The 17,223-nt window shown below is 56.5% G+C and overlaps 2 protein-coding genes across 5 annotated transcripts in view; both read left to right on the top strand.

Moving 5' to 3' along the window:
- Window positions 1–346: 346 nt before the first annotated feature.
- FURIN (furin (paired basic amino acid cleaving enzyme)) lies at window positions 347–6,251 on the top strand. Its single transcript, XM_006867147.1, has 15 exons — window positions 347–523; window positions 893–991; window positions 1,089–1,184; window positions 1,491–1,619; window positions 1,721–1,797; window positions 2,050–2,138; window positions 2,538–2,710; window positions 3,110–3,322; window positions 4,000–4,100; window positions 4,211–4,314; window positions 4,406–4,523; window positions 4,613–4,792; window positions 5,095–5,219; window positions 5,328–5,438; window positions 5,659–6,251. Exons 1-15 carry the CDS (start codon window positions 347–349, stop codon window positions 6,249–6,251), a joined length of 2,385 nt encoding a protein of 794 aa, XP_006867209.1.
- A 3,107-nt stretch (window positions 6,252–9,358) lies between these two features.
- The window catches only part of FES (feline sarcoma oncogene), an 11,590-nt gene continuing 3,725 nt past the window's right edge, over window positions 9,359–17,223 (top strand). The window contains exons 1-12 of one of the 4 annotated variants that reach the window (XM_006867143.1): window positions 9,359–9,571; window positions 9,672–9,845; window positions 11,600–11,696; window positions 11,826–12,009; window positions 13,856–13,993; window positions 14,068–14,187; window positions 14,310–14,432; window positions 14,546–14,732; window positions 14,854–14,937; window positions 15,346–15,555; window positions 16,061–16,183; window positions 16,559–16,612. In XM_006867143.1, coding sequence (XP_006867205.1) covers window positions 9,359–9,571; window positions 9,672–9,845; window positions 11,600–11,696; window positions 11,826–12,009; window positions 13,856–13,993; window positions 14,068–14,187; window positions 14,310–14,432; window positions 14,546–14,732; window positions 14,854–14,937; window positions 15,346–15,555; window positions 16,061–16,183; window positions 16,559–16,612 — 1,707 coding nt within the window. The remainder of the gene's footprint in view (window positions 9,572–9,671; window positions 9,846–11,599; window positions 11,697–11,825; window positions 12,010–13,855; window positions 13,994–14,067; window positions 14,188–14,309; window positions 14,433–14,545; window positions 14,733–14,853; window positions 14,938–15,345; window positions 15,556–16,060; window positions 16,184–16,558; window positions 16,613–17,223) is intronic. The other 3 variants (XM_006867144.1, XM_006867145.1, XM_006867146.1) reach the window with 3 other exon arrangements.

The raw sequence follows: 17,223 nt of genomic DNA, 5'->3' as shown, positions 1-17,223 counted from the left end.
GTAGGTGTGTGAGAGAGCGATCTGTCTTTCCGTCTATGTAACTGACCTTGGAGAATCCTTTTGGGTACCTCACAGTTTTACCACTATTCTCCAGAGTTCCTTTCAGGTCTGGACTGAGCTGGGAGGGGAGGCTTTAGTACCTGGCAGGGGAAGCCTGATTCTCCCCCCCTCTTCCTTATTCTGCTCAGAACCAGCAGCCCTCAGCCTCCTAGCCCCACCTGCCTTGGACCCATGCCCCCACCAGCCAGCCTCAGGCCACAGACAGTGAGCAGACCCGTGGGAGCCGAGGCCCTGTGACCAGGCCAAGGAGACAGGGGCTCCGGGGTCCCGGCCACCTGCCCCCTCCATGGAGCTGAGGCCCTGGTTGCTCTGGGTGGTAGCAGCAGCTGGAACCCTGGTCCTGCTGACAGCTGATGCCCAAGGCCAGAAGGTCTTCACCAACACATGGGCTGTGCACATCCCTGGAGGCCTGGCCGTGGCTGACAGCCTGGCACACAAGCATGGATTCCTGAACCTGGGCGAGGTAGGGGTACTTGCCTGGCCTGCTGACCTGGGCATGGGACATGGATGGGGCAGGAGCAGGGAGGGTAAGGATTCTAGCAATAGAAGTGGTGCTATTGGGCTCTGCTTCTTGAGGGTACCTGAGTTCTGGCTGTGTAATTTTAGCATCACTTGCTCAGAGGACCAGTATATCCTAGCAAAGCCTAGCCATTCTGCACTCCCCCCTAACCCCCCAGGTTCCTTGGCACAGCTCTTGCTGGGTCTTGGGCAAGGAGCAGATGTACCCCTTGGCGTTGTGAGCCTCCCCTCCCAGCCGTTGTCCACCCCCGTTCCCGCCTCCCTGAGGACTGACAGATGGAAAGCCCCGCTCCTTCTCCCTGCTCTGTTGCAGATCTTCGGTGACTATTACCACTTCTGGCACCGAGCAGTGACAAAGCGGTCCCTGTCGCCTCACCGCCTGCGGCACAGCCGGCTGCAGAGAGAACCTCAAGTGAGTGCAGCCCCAGCCCCTCTGTCCTGCTGTTAGGAGGGCGCCTTGCCTTCCTCCTCCTTTCTCTGCACGTCATCACTGCCTCACTCGCTCACAGGTCCGATGGCTGGAGCAGCAGGTGGCAAAGCGAAGGATCAAACGGGACGTGTACCAGGATCCCACGGACCCCAAGTTTCCCCAGCAGTGGTATCTGGTATGGCCCCCTCCCTGGGTCCTGGTCCTCCTCCCCAGCTGTACCCATCCACCCACAGTGGGGTCTTGATACACAAGCCAACTGTAGAGCCCCCTCTAATTCTTTCTCTTTCTTTCTGTCGGGCAACCTCTCTAACCTTGGGGTTGCCCTCCCAGAGTTCTTTACTTTTCCAAAGAGTCCAGGCCACCAATTGTGGGATTTTAGCAGGACTGGGTGGAGAAGTTGGCTATTGGGGTGGTACAGGGGATCTGAGTCCCTCAACATCCTCATCTCATACGTGCTGGGGTGGGGGTGTTGTCTCTGCAGTCCGGCATCACCCAGCGGGACCTGAATGTGAAGGAAGCCTGGGCGCAGGGCTATACAGGGCATGGCATTGTGGTATCCATTCTGGATGACGGCATTGAGAAGAACCACCCGGATTTGGCAGGCAACTATGTGAGGAGGCAGGGAGAAGGCAGCGAACCATGGAATGGGGTGTCTGAGGGCTGCACTGTTCTGTCCTGGAGTCTGGCTGACTGTGACCATGTTTTCTCCAGGATCCTGGAGCCAGCTTCGATGTCAATGACCAGGACCCTGACCCCCAACCTCGGTATACACAAATGAATGACAATAGGTGAGGAACTGGGAGATCCCTGGCCTTTGCCCTCTCTTCTCTTCCACCAGACAGGTAGGGAGGGCTAAGCCTGGGTTAAGACACACCCTGCCCAAGAGGCTGAATGAAGTCTTCTTTCCAACAGCCCTGGGCCTACCAGGGCTCAGGGCAGGATGAGTCTGGGCAGAGACAGCCACAGGCTGAGTGGAGGGGGTATATCTGTGGCTGCATGGCTCTGCCCACCCCCATCAATGCTGTCTCTTGGCCCGATAGGCATGGCACGCGGTGTGCAGGTGAGGTAGCTGCAGTGGCCAACAATGGAGTCTGCGGGGTAGGCGTGGCCTACAATGCCCGCATTGGGGGTAAGTGGGGACCTCAACCACCCTGTCTTTGGGATGGGCCCTTCTGGGATGCATCCTGTGCTGCAGGTTAGGATGGGGCTCCCGAGCCAGGAGTCTCCCAAATCCTCACAACCCACCTGACACCTTCCATGACAGGCTGCTTTGAGAACCCAGAGGTGTGTGGTTATGGGGAGGCTGTATTCTTTGTCCCCTCCCTGAGTCTCATTCCTGAAGGGCAGAGGCAGGCAGGCAGGTGGTCGGGGTGGGTGGAGCAGGATTTCCAAACACCAGCCTTAGATGTCAGATCCCATGACTGGGTCCCAGTACCATCCCTTGGGCTGCAGAGCTGGGTCCACTAGGAGGTACCCCTAGCAGCTGGCCCCACACTGCATCTCTCTCCCTGCCCCCCTCCATGGCCAGGGGTACGCATGCTGGATGGCGAGGTGACCGACGCAGTGGAGGCACGCTCACTGGGCCTGAACCCCAACCACATCCACATCTATAGCGCCAGCTGGGGCCCTGAGGATGATGGGAAGACAGTGGATGGACCTGCCCGGCTCGCTGAGGAGGCCTTCTTCCGGGGGGTCAGCCAGGTGAGGGACAGGGCCTGGCCAGCCCTAGAAACTGGGCCAAGTTGCCTTCCACTCAACAGGGCCAGGCCGACTTTCCTATGGTTCTTCTCCTTCCTTATGTGCTGTTCTTGATTTATTTATTCTTGTATTTAATTTTAATTGTACACAAATTTATTGAAACCCAAAGGGAAAAGTAAATAATCCTCCCCCTCCATGAGATGATCCGCACTTGGGGGATTTAGGTGGTATGCTCGTCCTGTTATTTTGGGGGGCAGGGAGACCTGATTGTATATATACACCTGACCACCTTGGGACCCAGAGGAGACCAACGGGTGGAATGGGATCCCCGGAGAATGAGACCCCAGCAGTATCTGCTGACAGGACTTGTTCCTGAGTGACCCCAGCCCACTTTGTCCACAGGGCCGAGGAGGGCTGGGCTCCATCTTTGTCTGGGCCTCGGGGAACGGGGGCCGGGAACATGACAGCTGCAACTGCGACGGCTACACCAACAGCATCTACACACTGTCCATCAGCAGTGCCACCCAGCTCGGCAACGTGCCCTGGTACAGCGAGGCCTGCTCCTCCACACTGGCCACCACCTACAGCAGTGGCAACCAGAACGAGAAGCAGATCGTGAGTCCGCTCCCAGGCAGGCTGGCTTCTGGGGGGGTGGGGCTACATGCTGGGCCCCTTCCTGACCCTAGATGGCTAAGGGACAGTGCTGCGGGCATCGGGGAATGTGCACCCCACGAGGTATAGAGTACTGGAGGTGTGTGTTGGTTGGTGGCTATGTGCCGTGGAGTTGGTAATCGACTCATAGCGACCCTGCCTTAGGGTTTCCGAGGCTGTAAATCTTTACAGGAGCAGAAAGCCTCATCTTTCTCCCACAGAGCAGCTGGTAGAGTCGAACTGCTGACCTTCAGTTAGCAGCCCACTTGTAACCCGCTATGCTAAACATTCCCTAGAAGCATGTGCAAGAGGGCTTCAAAAATTAGTAGAATTAAAAAAAAAAAAAAAGTGGAATTACACATTAAAAGATAACGGCATTTTGCCATGAACATTTTGAGGTCATTCCCCTCCCCTTCCCCCATATTATTCTCAATGATCTCTAATCTCCACTTTAACCCCCTTGTCCCTTGGCAAACTGCAGGCCACAGCATGGTTACAAGGCAGCAGCTGGAACTGAGGTATCTTGGCACTGACCTGCCTTGTCACCATGGAGGAGGGCTTCCTAGGCAGTGGGAAGCCAGGCAGGTGGCCCCTCTGCTCTTGCCACCCCCTTAGCCCCCAACCTCGTTGTCCCCTGGTAGGTGACCACTGATTTGCGGCAGAAGTGCACAGAGTCACATACAGGCACCTCAGCCTCAGCTCCCTTGGCAGCTGGCATCATTGCACTCACCTTGGAGGCGAAGTAAGTGGACTGAGGAGCCTCTGTGTCCCCCCATTCCTGCCAGGCAGCACTCAGTCTCTAGCTTTGCTCACAAAAGACTGAGCCCCTGCCTCGTCCTGCCTCCTCTGTAGCAAGAACCTCACTTGGCGGGACATGCAGCACCTAGTGGTTCAGACCTCCAAGCCAGCCCACCTCAATGCTAACGACTGGGCCACCAATGGCGTGGGCCGAAAAGGTGAGGGCAGGGTGTCCCTGAGGGCTGGGCTTGGGGACAGGCAGGTCTGTGCTGTGCCTTCCAGCTACCCTTGTCTTCCTTGGCCCCACAGTGAGCCACTCGTATGGCTATGGGCTCCTGGACGCAGGTGCCATGGTGGCCCTAGCCCAGAACTGGACCACGGTGGCCCCCCAGCGGAAGTGCGTCATCGACATCCTCACTGAACCCAAGTAAGGGTGGGACCTGGACTGGGAGAGGGCAAGGGAGGCCTGCGGATGACAGAAGGTAATGGTAGACCCTCATGGTTCTCTCTGCACAGGGACATTGGGAAGCGGCTAGAGGTACGCAAGACAGTGACTGCTTGCCTCGGGGAGTCCAACCACATCACCCGGCTGGAGCATGCCCAAGCGCGCCTCACACTGTCCTACAATCGCCGTGGTGACCTGGCCATCCACTTGGTCAGCCCCATGGGGACGCGCTCCACCCTGCTGGCCGCCAGGTGCCTGTCCTGCTCTATTCATCCAGTTGCATGCACTATCTTGCTTATTCACTCTGTCCTAATGATGGTCAGAGTATCTCTCAGTCATGGGATGCCCGTATTCTGTGGGATGGTCCCATGCTGCAAGGATTCCTGCCAGCTGGATGCCTCCCCTTATGTGGTGCCCTCACACATTTCCAGAATCCCCTGGTTGGGAAATAGAGCCAGGCTAGTAGGTGTTTCCAGCCCAGCAAGATGGATGCTGCCCTGGGGGGGAGAGGGAATCTGGCCTCAAACAACTGAGTGCACACTCCTTTCCCCAGGCCACACGACTACTCCGCGGATGGGTTTAATGACTGGGCCTTCATGACCACCCACTCCTGGGATGAGAACCCATCTGGCGAGTGGGTCCTCGAGATTGAAAACACCAGTGAAGCCAACAACTATGGTACTGGGGGCCCTGAGAGCTGGAAGAGGAGGGCAGGCTTTCAGAGCTGGGGTGCCAGGCAGGGTGGCAGTGCCATTGAACTCTTGCCTCCCCCACCACCCCTGATAGGAACGCTGACCAAGTTCATCCTCGTGCTGTACGGCACAGCGCCCGACGGGCTTTCCTCAGCGCCTGAAAGCAGCGGCTGCAAGACTCTCACATCCAGCCAGGCCTGTGTGGGTCAGTCATGGGTGCTGCTGGTGTTCAGGGGCGGGAGGGAGGGGAGGGGAGAGGAAGGGATCTGAAGAGACCTGGAGCTCCTGGGCCCTTGGGGGGCTGCCTGTGATTCTGGGGCTGGGGGCTTCTGGGGACAGTGGGACTGTGCTTGAGGTTGCAGGTCCGTGGGTCTGCCATGGTCCTGGGCACTGGGGGTTCACACAGCCCACGTTTCCTCTGACAGTTTGTGAGGAAGGCTTCTCCCTGCACCAGAAGAGCTGTGTCCAGCACTGCCCACCAGGCTTTACTCCCCAAGTCCTCAACACACACTATAGCACGGAGAACGATGTGGAGACCATCCGAGCCAGCGTCTGCACTCCCTGCCACACCTCGTGTGCCACGTGCCAGGGGCTGACCCCCACAGACTGCCTCAGCTGCCCCAGCCATGCCTCCTTGGACCCTGTGACAAATACATGCTCCCGGCAGAGCCAGAGCAGCCGGGAGTCACCGCCACAGCAGCCGCCGCCTCCACAGCCACCTGAGGAGGTGGGGACAGAGCCGCGGCGGGCAGGGCTACTGCCCTCCCACCTGCCTGAGGTGGTGGCCGGCCTCAGCTGCGCCTTCATCGTGCTGGTCTTCGTCACTGTCTTCCTGGTCCTGCAGCTGCGCTCGGGCTTCAGCTTCCGGGGGGTGAAGGTGTACACCATGGACCGGGGTCTCATCTCCTACAAGGGGCTGCCTCCCGAAGCCTGGCAGGAAGAGTGCCCGTCCGACTCAGAAGAGGATGAGGGCCGGGGCGAGAGGACCGCCTTTATCAAAGACCAGAGCGCCCTTTGACGAGTGCCCACTACCTGCTCCTCAAGCCGACCCCCTTCTTGGGCACTTTTTAATTCACCAAAGTATTTTTTTAATCTTGGGACTGGGTTTGGACCCCAGCTGGGAGGCAAGAGGGGCAGAGATTGCTTCCAAAGCTACCCCTGGGTTCACCTGGCTGCCTGAGGTGGGGGCCCAGGACCAGCTTAGGGGAGGGCATGGGAAGGCCTCACCCCACCCACACCCCTCCGTGTGGAGAAAGGAGTGAAGCTTTTGGGGCAGGTTTCCAAGGCCCAGGCCAGCTGGAGGTCCCTGTGGAGTAAAGAGGGGTAGCCCTTCTCTTCCAGGGTCCCTGGCTCACCTTGTAGCCATTGCCCCTTCCCTGTCCCTCCAAAGCAATAATGGTCCCCATCTAGGCAGCAGGGAGGTGGGCCTGTTGGGTATTTGAAGGAGGAGGCCACCTCTCCAAGGGCTTTTGCATCCCAACCCATCCCCCCTGTCTGGTGAGACTCCAGCAGAAGTGATCATAGGAAGGGACCAAGACAAAAGCAAGTGCTGCCAGAGTATGTGTGGGTCCCTCTGCCCACTTTGTACCGGATGCCTCCACACAGCTGGCTGCCAGGCTGAGCAGGGCAGATGCTCTAGTCGAGCCCCATGCTGGTGGTACCCTGACCACCCTCCCCTCCAGCCAGGGCCCAAGTCCCTGTTTTCTGAGCCCGGGGCTGCCTGGGCTGTTGGCACTCACAGCCCCAGAGCCCCTGGGTGGGTGGTGGGAAGGGACGGTGGCCCAGCTGGCCTCTCCTCCCCCCGTCCACCCGATGCTGCTTTCCCCTGTGGGGATCTCAGGGGCTGTTTGAGGATATATTTTCACTCTGATTATTTCACTTTAGATGCTGAGGTTTTGTTTTGGGGTTTTTTTGTTTTGTTTTGTTTTGTTTTTTTTGTATTTTTTAATGGGGATAGCAGCTGGACCACCCACCTTCCCACACCTACTGTTCCCCCTGCTGTTCCTCAGGCTGCCCCAGCCTGAGGTGTAGGGGGTGGCAACGTGTTACTAAGAAGTTGTTGAGCCCCAAGTTCTGAAGAGGCAGGCTGGCCAGGTGGTCCCTTGGAAAGGGGGTCATGGTAGGGGAACAGGCTGTCATCCGTGTGTCAAATGGGGCTCGCTGTGCCAAGGGCTCATGGGTTACTGGTTCTCCAAGTGCCAGGGGTGGGTGGGCAGTGACTTTGAGCCCCTCCCCCAGCATTGTACTCTGCTGGAGAAAGCAGTAACTTGTTAAGCCTCCCAAGGCCCCCTCTTCTGACGTGCCTTTTGCACCCTTCCCATTAGGACAATCAGTCCCCTCCCATCTGGGAGCCCCCTTTTCTTTCCCCTAGCCCCTCTTGGCACCCAGCCACCCACCCAGGGGTGCCCCCTTCTCTCCTGCTCCCCACCCTTGTGGCCAGCCCGGCTGGTTTTGTAAGATACTGGGTTGGTGCACAGTGATTTTTTTTTTTTCCTTGTAATTTAAACAGGCCCAGCATTGTTGGTTCTATTTAATGGACACAAGATAATGTTAGAGGTTTTAAAGTGATTAAATGTGCAGACTATGCAAACCAGGCCTGGCCTCCAGTGTGGTGATGTTCTTCCCCAGACCCTGGCTGCATCCTGGTTGGGGAGAAGGATGGCATGTGGACAGGTGGGATGCCCATGTGGTGTCCTGCCTGCCTTTTGGTGAGCTCAAGTCTGGAAGTGAGAGTGTCTACCAAGGAGCTCCAGCCAGAGCAGATACACCAGTCGGGAGATATCAGCCATCTCTATCATCTCCACTCCCAACATTCTACTTTTCTAGCTGCTCCTTCCCAGGGACCTGTGTGCCAAGTTACTCAGTGTGTTTCTCCACTGTGGTGACATGCCACCAGCTGTAGGGCTGTGGTCTTGGGTGGAACAGGGCCTGGCTGAACCAAGATAGCTTTTGCTGGAGAGAGCCAGCTCCCTGGGAATTCACTTTTGCCTTGATGCCCAGGAAGCTCCATACCCCTCACTTTCCAGCCCCTGCCCCTGCCCCTTTCCTCTACCTGGACTGTGGTGGCTGCCAGGGGGTAGGTGGGTGGGGATGGTGCCTGAAAAGCAGGCCTTTCTTGGGAATATCTACTTGGAATTTTTATTCAAATAGAAGCTGGCGCCTGAACTCTCCTTAGGGAAAGTGGGGTGGAGAAGACAAGGGGCCAGGCTTACCCCTTCCTCTTCTGGGGCTGCCCGCCTACCATAGACCCTGGACTCTCCGGGTTCTCCTAGAGCCTCGTCCTGTGCTCAGACTTGCCCCAGCCCCCTCTCCACCCCACCGCACCCTAGAGCCCTTCTCGGTTCTCCGGAGGTGCTGCCGGGACAGGCTGCTCTCTCTCGATAGGCCATTCTTTCCCGGCCCCCTCCTCCCTTCCGTTTCCGCGGCCCCACGGCCGGAGGTTGCGGCCAGGCGCTGGGCAGGGGCGCTGCTCCCACCTGCCCCTTCCCCTTGGTGGGCCCGCCCCGGGGCCTGGGCCAACTGAAATCGCGGGAGGAGGAAGCTCAGAATCAGGAACTGGCCAGGGGTTGGTGCCCGCCCAAGTCAGTCCATAGCAGCTCCAGGACCAGCTGCCCGCACCGGTAACTCTGGCCCTTCAGCCCAGGAGGGAGACGGCAGGCAAGGAGTGGGGACCGGGCTGGGACGGGGCGGACGTCGTCAGGGCTGGGCTGGGGAGCCAGGCAGACGGAAGAGGCCCGAGGAAGGGCGAGCAGCCGGCAGGGTTCAGGCCTCGTGCGCCTCGGTAGCGCCAGGGCGGCCTTAGCCCTTCCGAGGGCAGCGTTCCCACGCCCCTATAATGGTTCTGGGTGGCAGGGCCTCTGGAAGGGAGGCTTCAGGCAGATTCCCCGTTCTAGGACTGGGAAGGGGGAGCCTGGCTCTGTTGCATGGACTGGGACACAGAAGACCCTGAGAGCTAGTCTCTCCCCAGGCCACTGTTAAGACTTAGGGCCGCGTTTCAGCAGGGCAGAACCCCACCGCTGTCTTAAGTGCAGGTCCTTCAGGCTAGCAGCTCTGGCCTTGCTTCTCCACTTCAAATGCTGCCTTGGCCCCCAGTCATTGCCTCTCTTCTGTCTGCAGCTTAGCACCATGGGCTTCTCTTCGGAGCTATGCAGCCCCGAGGGCCATGGGGCAGTGCAGAGACTTCAGGAGGCTGAGATTAGACTGCTGGAGGGCATGCGGAAATGGATGGCCCAGCGGGTCAAAAGTGACAGGGAGTATGCCGGACTGCTGCGTCACATGTCCCTGCAGGACGGTGCGGCCCAGGGCCGGGGCATCAGTCCCGACAGCCCCATCAGCCAGGTGGGGATTTATGGGCTCACCTTGGGAATTCCTGCAAGTCCCCTCCCTCTCCTAGAGCCATTGTCCCCCACTTCCCTGCCTTCCCCATCCTGTGCTGTAGTCCTGGGCGGAGATCACCAGCCAGACTGAGGGCCTGAGCCGGCTGCTGAGGCAACACGCAGAAGATCTGAACTCAGGGCCCCTGAGCAAACTGAGCTTGCTGATCCGGGAGCGGCAGCAACTTCGAAAAACCTACGGTGAACAGTGGCAGCAGCTGCAGCAGGAACTGACCAAGGTGGGTGGGCAGTGCTGGGCCTTTCTGCCCTTACGGAGCCTAAAAGGGTCAGTTTTGCACAAGAGCGCCAGGATCCACTGAGGAAGTGAAAATCCCTGGCCTCAAGGCCTGCCCCAACTCTGCAGCTTCCTCCCCTTCTCCCCAGTGACAGTGGCCAGCAGCAATGCTTCTCTGTGCATTTTCTGAACTTCCTACTGTGTGCATGGGCAAGGGACTGGATATACAAAAGTGGATCCAGGCCTTGGTCCAAGGGAAACGCAGGCTCCATACTCCTCCCGAATTACTCCGCTTGTCCGTTCCTCCCTTCCTCCCTCTGTCTGTCCTTAGGGCCAGGGGATCTGAGAGACAGGAATAAGAGGTCATTAGTCTGTGCTTCCTGGCCCTTCAACTCCTCAGACCTCCTGCTAGATCATCCTCAGAGACACCACACCACATCTGTGTGGCTCCTGACATAATGGTCAAGGACTAGGACCATGGAGTTTGCCTGCCTACACCTGAATCCCATCCAGCTCTTTGATCTAGAGGTTGTGTAATTTGAAGTTGGTGATTTGTGTGGGTGCTGTAGTCTCCCCATTTACTGTGCTGGTCAGGCCCCCAGCACTGTACTTCTGCCAACACAAAGCCCAGCCTTATCATGGACCCACAGCGGCCCCTAGTGGCCAGCCTGGCCCTACTCTTTCTTGCAGATCATCCAAGGGTCTGTCTTTACTGTATGTAAAGTTTTACTGGAACACTGCCCATTGGTGTTCCTATTAGCTACAGACTAACCAGCCATTCCCCCCGAAACCCTATACAGAGTCTCTAAGAGTTGGAACTGACTCGACACTTACCAACAACTATAGATTTCAGTGGCAGAGTGAATAATTGTAACAAAAGACTGTATGGCCTGCAAACAAAATATTTACTATCTGTTCTGTGGAATCCTGGTGTGGTACTGTGAGTTAATGTGCTGGACCGCAAAGTCAGTTTGAACCCCGGGGTCAGTGGAAACCCTATACAGGGTCACTATGGGTTGGGACTGACTCGACAGCACTTAACAACAATCTGTCCTGTTAAGAAAAAGACTAGAAACCTGATTTGTCTAAGCTTTGTGGGCTCAGATACTGATAGGGAAACTGAGATTCGAAGCGAGGTCTCCCAATGCATACACAGAAGAGCTAGGATGAGAACTCTGGTCTTGGATTGCCATCTCTTGTTTCTGCCACCAGAAACATCATTTGCAAGGCCCAGTGCAGAACAAAAACGTGGGATCTCTTGTGAAAAAAAAATTATTAAGAATTTCAATATGACAACAGCAGAGCATTAAATCAAACATCACCCAAAACCCAACCAGCTCCTGTCACGTTGATCCCGACGCATGGCATGCGTGTCAGAGTAGAACTGTACCCCAGAGTGTTGTCAGAGACTGGGAGCCTTCCTTCCAATGGATTCCAATGGACTCAGACGTTTCAGTTAGTAGCTATGGTCTTAACTATTGGTGCTACCCAAGGCCTCCAAACCAAGCCTAGGGCTTCTATATGCGTGAGCCCTGTGTGGCTGCCCTCCTGCCACCAGGATTCCAGTCTCAGAGAAACGCAGGACCCTGCCTAGTTCACATCTCTGCCCTCTGACCCTAACTGCAGTGGCCAACTGCTCTAAAGGTCCCCACCAGTAGAATAAGCTGGATGATGGGACCTTTTCTGGCCATCACCAAACACAGGGATTTTCCATGTCCTGGGCGCACACTGCCCCATGCTGGCCTCCTCTCTTCACAGACCCACAGCCAGGACATTGAGAAGCTGAAGAACCAGTATCGATCCCTGGCACGGGATAGTGCCCAGGCCAGGCGCAAGTACCAGGAAGCCAACAAAGGTTTGTGGTTTCCCCTGCCAACAGAGATGCCAAGCCCCAACCCAGTCCTGACCTGCACATGGGTGTCCATGGAAGGGGGGCTACTCTAGTCAGTATGCTGCCATCTCCTCTCCCCTACTCACTCGGCAGACAAAGACCGTGACAAGGCCAAGGACAAGTATGTGCGCAGCCTGTGGAAACTCTTTGCCCACCATAACCGCTACGTGTTGGGTTTGCGGGCGGCCCAGCTACACCACCAGCACCACCACCAGCTCATGCTGCCCAGCCTGCTCCAGTCACTGCAGGACCTACACCAGGAGATGGCGTGTATCCTGTAAGCCCACAGCGCCCCCGTTCATCCATGCCAGCCCTCATCCCCTGCCACCAGGCCCAGAAAACTCAGTCCTGCAAAGTGGTGGTCACATTATTCCATGAGAACTTGAAGCAGAAGGCTCCCAAGATGTGACTACTCTTAGGAGTCCTCAGGATGTGGGCACCCTTTCCTCTTCCCACTCCTGTTCCTGAGACCAGGGGTAGACATCAGCAGGTGGCCAGGCTTGGGGAGGGGAGAGAGGAAATGAGGGACAAGTAGGCATGCTGGCAGGCTCAGGCGGAGTGGACTGGCAGTCAGAGCCGATCTACTTCAATCCTAACCATGGTGGTGTCCTGAGACCCTTAATGGTGGTTTGTTGCATGTATTAAGCACTTTTCTAGGCTCTATGATGGAGTATTGAACAAAGAAGACAAAATATGTATCTTAAGGGATCTTTCATTTTAGTGGAGGCAGAAAGTATACAGTTTAAAAAAAAACAAAAGATGGAGCCCTGGTGTGGTACTGACCACAAGGTTGGTGGTTCAAACCCACCAGCTCCTTGGAAACCCTAGACATGGTCACTATGAATCAGAAGTGAATGGTTCAGTGACACTTAACAACAACATTGAGTAAAACAAGGAGATTGAGGGAAGAGGGGGCTACAGTTTTAACTGGAAAGGTCTAGGTAAGCCTCTTTGAGAAGATAGATGTTCAGATACAGAGATGAAGTTTGGGGTGACAGGAAAAATAAACCATGTGGATGTCTAGAAAGCCCTTCCAGAAACAGGAAACAGCAAATGCACAAGTTTTAAGGTGGATAGTGCCTGGAGCATCCAGGGATTAGCCAGAAACCGGCAGAATTTACTCAGAGTGAAAGAGAGAGAGTCGGTGTGAAGCTGGAGAGGGCAGGCATGGATAGCACAGGCTCCACAAGGCCCTTGTGAGGAATCTCTAGGTAAACCAGAGTCACGTGATCTGACCTCTGCTCTACCGAGGGCACTATGCTGACTGTGTGGAGAATAGACTTCAGGGGGTGAGGACAGAGGCAGGAGGGCCAGACGGAACATCATGGTGACTTGGAGCAGGATAGTAGCAATGGAGGTTGTGTGGCGTGGCCAGATCCTGGGTATCTTTTGATGGTGGAGTTGTAGGGTTACCTCGGGATTAGTAAACCATCAGGGATGACTTCTAGATTAGGCCCATACAGATGGAAGATGAATTAACATGGAGAAGGCTACTGGAGGAGCAGGTTTAGCTTCAAGTAGGAGAGTGAGGTGTCTGAGAGATGTCAGTGGGACATTTCAAGTAGTCCCAGAACTATGAGGCTGGAGTTCAGGGGAAGAGCTAGGACTGGGGTCAGTGATCCATTGGTGGTCCAGAATCCTAGCTGTTAGTCTGACTGCCCGAGCCAGGGATGAACACTTTCTGTATACCAGATGCTCTGCACATACCATCTTATTGGATCCTTATTAGAACTCCCTGAGGCTGGAACCTTTATCTGTCCAATGGACATATCAGGGGGAGATTAAGTAATTTATCTGAGGTTAGTTGGCTGGTGGTGGTGGTTATGTGCCGTGGAGTCGGTTCCGACTCACAGAGACCCTGTATAGGGTTTCCGAGGCTGTAAATCTTTACGGGAGCAGAAAGCCTCATCTTTCTCTCACGGAGCCACTGCTAGTTTCAAACTGCTGATCTTGAGGTTAGCAACCAGACTTGGAACAACTACGCTACCAGAGCTCCTTGAGGTCAGCTGGCTAGAACATGGTAAAGTGGGGAAGTCAAACCCAGGACCAGCTCAAACCCAGTGTTCTGGCCCTGAGCTGCCCAGCCTGCTCCTCCCTGACCAGGGGTCCTGCCTGGGGGGCAGGAAGGAGATCTTGCAGGAATACCTGGAGATCAGCAGCCTGGTGCAGGACGAGGTAGTGGCCATTCACCAGCAGATGGCAGCAGCTGCAGCCCGCATTCAGCCTGAAGCCGAGTACCAGAACTTCTTGAGACAGTATGGGTAAGCCTCCCCTCAATCCTGCTGGCCACCAGGGCTGCTAGCCTGTTCACTGACCGGGCACCTGTCCCCCGTAGGTCCGCACCTGATGTCCCACCCTGCGTCACCTTTGATGAGACCTTACTTGAGGAAGGTGAACCACTGGAGCCTGGAGAGCTGCAGCTAAATGAGCTCACGGTGGAGAGTGTGCAGCACATGTGTGTGGTGGCGGCTGGGCCAGGAGGAGAGGGGGCTGTGGCCCGGCAGCTGAGCTGCTTGGCTGCAGGGATGCACCTTGGGACCCCGGTTCTCATGCTGCCCCCTCCGTCCTTGGACACAGGATGACTGCAGTGACCGATGAGTTGGCCGTGGCCACCAGCACTATGCTCAGCCGCCAAGAGGTGGTTGTGCAATTGCAGCGTGAGCTCTGGACCGAGGAGCAGAATATCCACCCCCGGGAGCGGTGAGTGGGGGCCACTGGGACCGTCCCCTGGCCATGCCTTCCTCTCGCTGGCTGCCACAAGCAGGCTGAGCCCCTCTCTCTCCCCAAACTTCCCACCTGACCACTGCCCACAGGGTGCAGCTACTGGGCAAGAAACAGGTGCTGCAAGAGGCGCTGCAAGAGCTGCAGGTGGCACTGTGCAGCCAGGCCAAGCTGCAGGCCCAGCAGGAGCTACTACAGAGCAAACTGGAGCAGCTGGGCCCCGGCGAGCCCCCACCTGTGCCTCTCCTGCAGGATGACCGCCACTCCACATCCTCCTCGGTGAGCTGCCCACCCGCGCCCGCCACCACCAGCCAGGCCCACTTGCCCGGGCCGCACTCCTCATTTTTGCCCTCCCCACCCCCAAGCCTGGCCACCCGCTGACGTCTGTCCCTGGCCTCAGGAGCAGGAGCGAGAGGGGGGAAGGACGCCCACCCTGGAGATGCTTAAGAGCCACATCTCGGGGATCTTCCGCCCCAAGTTCTCGGTGAGTGGAGCCTAACCTGCCCCCCTGCCCATCCCAGAGAGGTCTACCCAAATCGCCCCCCCCACCATGGTGTTTGGATTAAATAATGGGGCCTGTTAGAAAGGTAGCTCTGCCCAGGTTGCTTGGGGGAGGGGAAGCCCCTTCTCTTCCCTAGAATTCCAGGCTATACCCAGCACCCCTTTCTCTCTGCCACCCATGCGTGCCTAAGCGACCAGCCACATTCATGACCCCGTGGCTCTCTTGCTCCAAGAGTGGTTGGGGCAATGTGCCTGGTGGAATAGGCACCAGGTTGACCTGGGGTCCGCCTGGATTTCCCATCCAAGCTCTGCCAGTGGGTGAATTGAGGGGCACGTGGGGGTTCCTGGTGTTGAGTGACCCCTCCACACGCCTCCTCTACCCCCTGGCCAGCTCCCACCACCACTGCAACTGGTCCCCGAGGTGCAGAAACCCTTGTATGAACAGCTGTGGTACCATGGGGCCATCCCGCGGACAGAGGTGGCGGAGTTGCTAATTCACTCTGGGGACTTCCTGGTGCGAGAGAGCCAGGGCAAACAGGAGTACGTGCTGTCGGTGCTGTGGGATGACCAGCCCCGCCACTTCATCATCCAGTCAGCTGACGTGAGTGGAGCTGCCTCCGCCTCACCTTCCCGACTCTCCTCTCGGCTCTGCAAGAGCAATGGCCTTGAGAGGGTCCAGAGCAGTGGCTGCACCCTAGATACCTGCAGACAGACCTGTAAGGGCCACAGAGATCCCCCAGCCTCTACAACAGAACGGAGGCTTCAGCTTCAACGTTATGTCCTCTAACAATAAGAGTGGCTGCCCTATCAGACAGTATCTAAAATGGCCCTTTTAGCAGGTCTCACTGCCCCTAGTCCTGTTGTTGTAATTTGGTGCCATCGAGTCGGTTCCAACTCATAGTGATCCTGTATAGGGTTTCCAAGGAGCAGCTGGTGAGTTTGAACCGCCGACCTTGAGGTCCAGTGTTTATCCTACAGCAATATACCAGGATTCCCCTCTAATCTTAGGCAGGCTCTTTCTCCCTCTCGCTTTCCTCTCCTCTCCCAGGGCTCAGGCCCCCCCCCAACGATGGGGGCAGTTGACCCCAGGTCTCCCTACTCCACAGAACCTGTACCGACTGGAAGGGGACAGCTTCCCTAGCATTCCCTTGCTCATCGACCACCTGCTACACTCCCAGCAGCCCCTCACCAAGAAGAGTGGTGTTGTCTTGAGTAGGGCCATTCCCAAGGTGAGTGTGGCCCGCCTATGGCTAAGCTGGTGGGGACACGGGTTCTAGACCCATACAGAGTCAGAGCAGGGACTCCTAGTTAGAGGGTGGGGATGTATCCCTCAATCCTTATAAGAAGACCAGCTTGCTTTGGGAGATTTGGGATATCAAGGCCACACCAGGCTGGCTCTCACACTTTTGGGGTACACGCCTAGTCCCTGAAGGCATCTGAGTGTGTGATCCTGTTGTGGTCCAACCCCCATCTTATAAACAACCAACCAAGGCTGCAAGAATTGACAGACATAGCTTTGGCAGGGAAGATGTTCAACCCTCCATAGGGCCCACTACCCCTTCCCTTGACTGACTTCTGGCTCCCCAACTCCACCTCTCCTCCAGGACAAATGGGCACTGAACCACGAAGACCTAGTACTGGGTGAACAGATTGGGAAGGTGAGTAGCACAGGCTCAGCCAGCCCCTCTTCACCTGCATCTTCCCTGCTCTGCCGCACGTCCTTCTAGCCCACAACCCGAGTCACACCTGAGGCCCCATGCTCCTGAGAGCTTTTCTGCCTCCTCTCCTCAATCGGACTCCATCAGTGAACAGTACCCACCCTGAGAACTCTCTGGAAAATGACTCTGTGGCCAGCACCCTCCCCCGATTACTTACTTTTGTGCCTTGCCTCTCCTGGGTGTTCTTGTGCCGAAAGGAGTCACACGTGTGACTCACAGCGACCCTGTAGGACAGAGCAGAACTGCTCCATAGAATTTCCAAGACTATAAATCTTTCCTGGAGCAGACAGCCTCATCTTTCTCCCATGGAGAGGCTGTTGGGTTCGAACCCCTGACCTTGCAGTTTGCAGTCCAGTACTTAACCCAAAGCTCCATGAGGACTCCTTGCACTCTAATGATATGAGCTATAAAATACACCCATTCCGGGTGATGCAAACAGTTTACGCTAAACTACTAACTTAAAAGTTGTTGGTTCAAACCCACCTAGAAACATCGCAGAAGGAAGACCTAGTGATCTGCTTCCGTAAAGGTGGTTGTTGTTGTTAAGTGCC

Source organism: Chrysochloris asiatica, unplaced genomic scaffold (genome assembly GCF_000296735.1).
Source record: "Chrysochloris asiatica unplaced genomic scaffold, ChrAsi1.0 scaffold00101, whole genome shotgun sequence".
NCBI lineage: Eukaryota > Metazoa > Chordata > Mammalia > Afrosoricida > Chrysochloridae > Chrysochloris > Chrysochloris asiatica.
Note: the sequence above shows the minus strand (reverse complement) of the source record. Positions and strands in the feature narration are given on the sequence as shown.

Coding starts and splice junctions, on each gene's coding strand:
- FURIN (XM_006867147.1), top strand. CDS start 347: ATGGAGCTGAGGCCCTGGTTGCTCTGGGTGGTAGCAGCAGCTGGAACC. Junction 2,139..2,537: donor CTACAATGCCCGCATTGGGG/GTAAGTGGGGAC, acceptor CTCCATGGCCAG/GGGTACGCATGCTGGATGGC. Junction 4,315..4,405: donor CAATGGCGTGGGCCGAAAAG/GTGAGGGCAGGG, acceptor TTGGCCCCACAG/TGAGCCACTCGTATGGCTAT.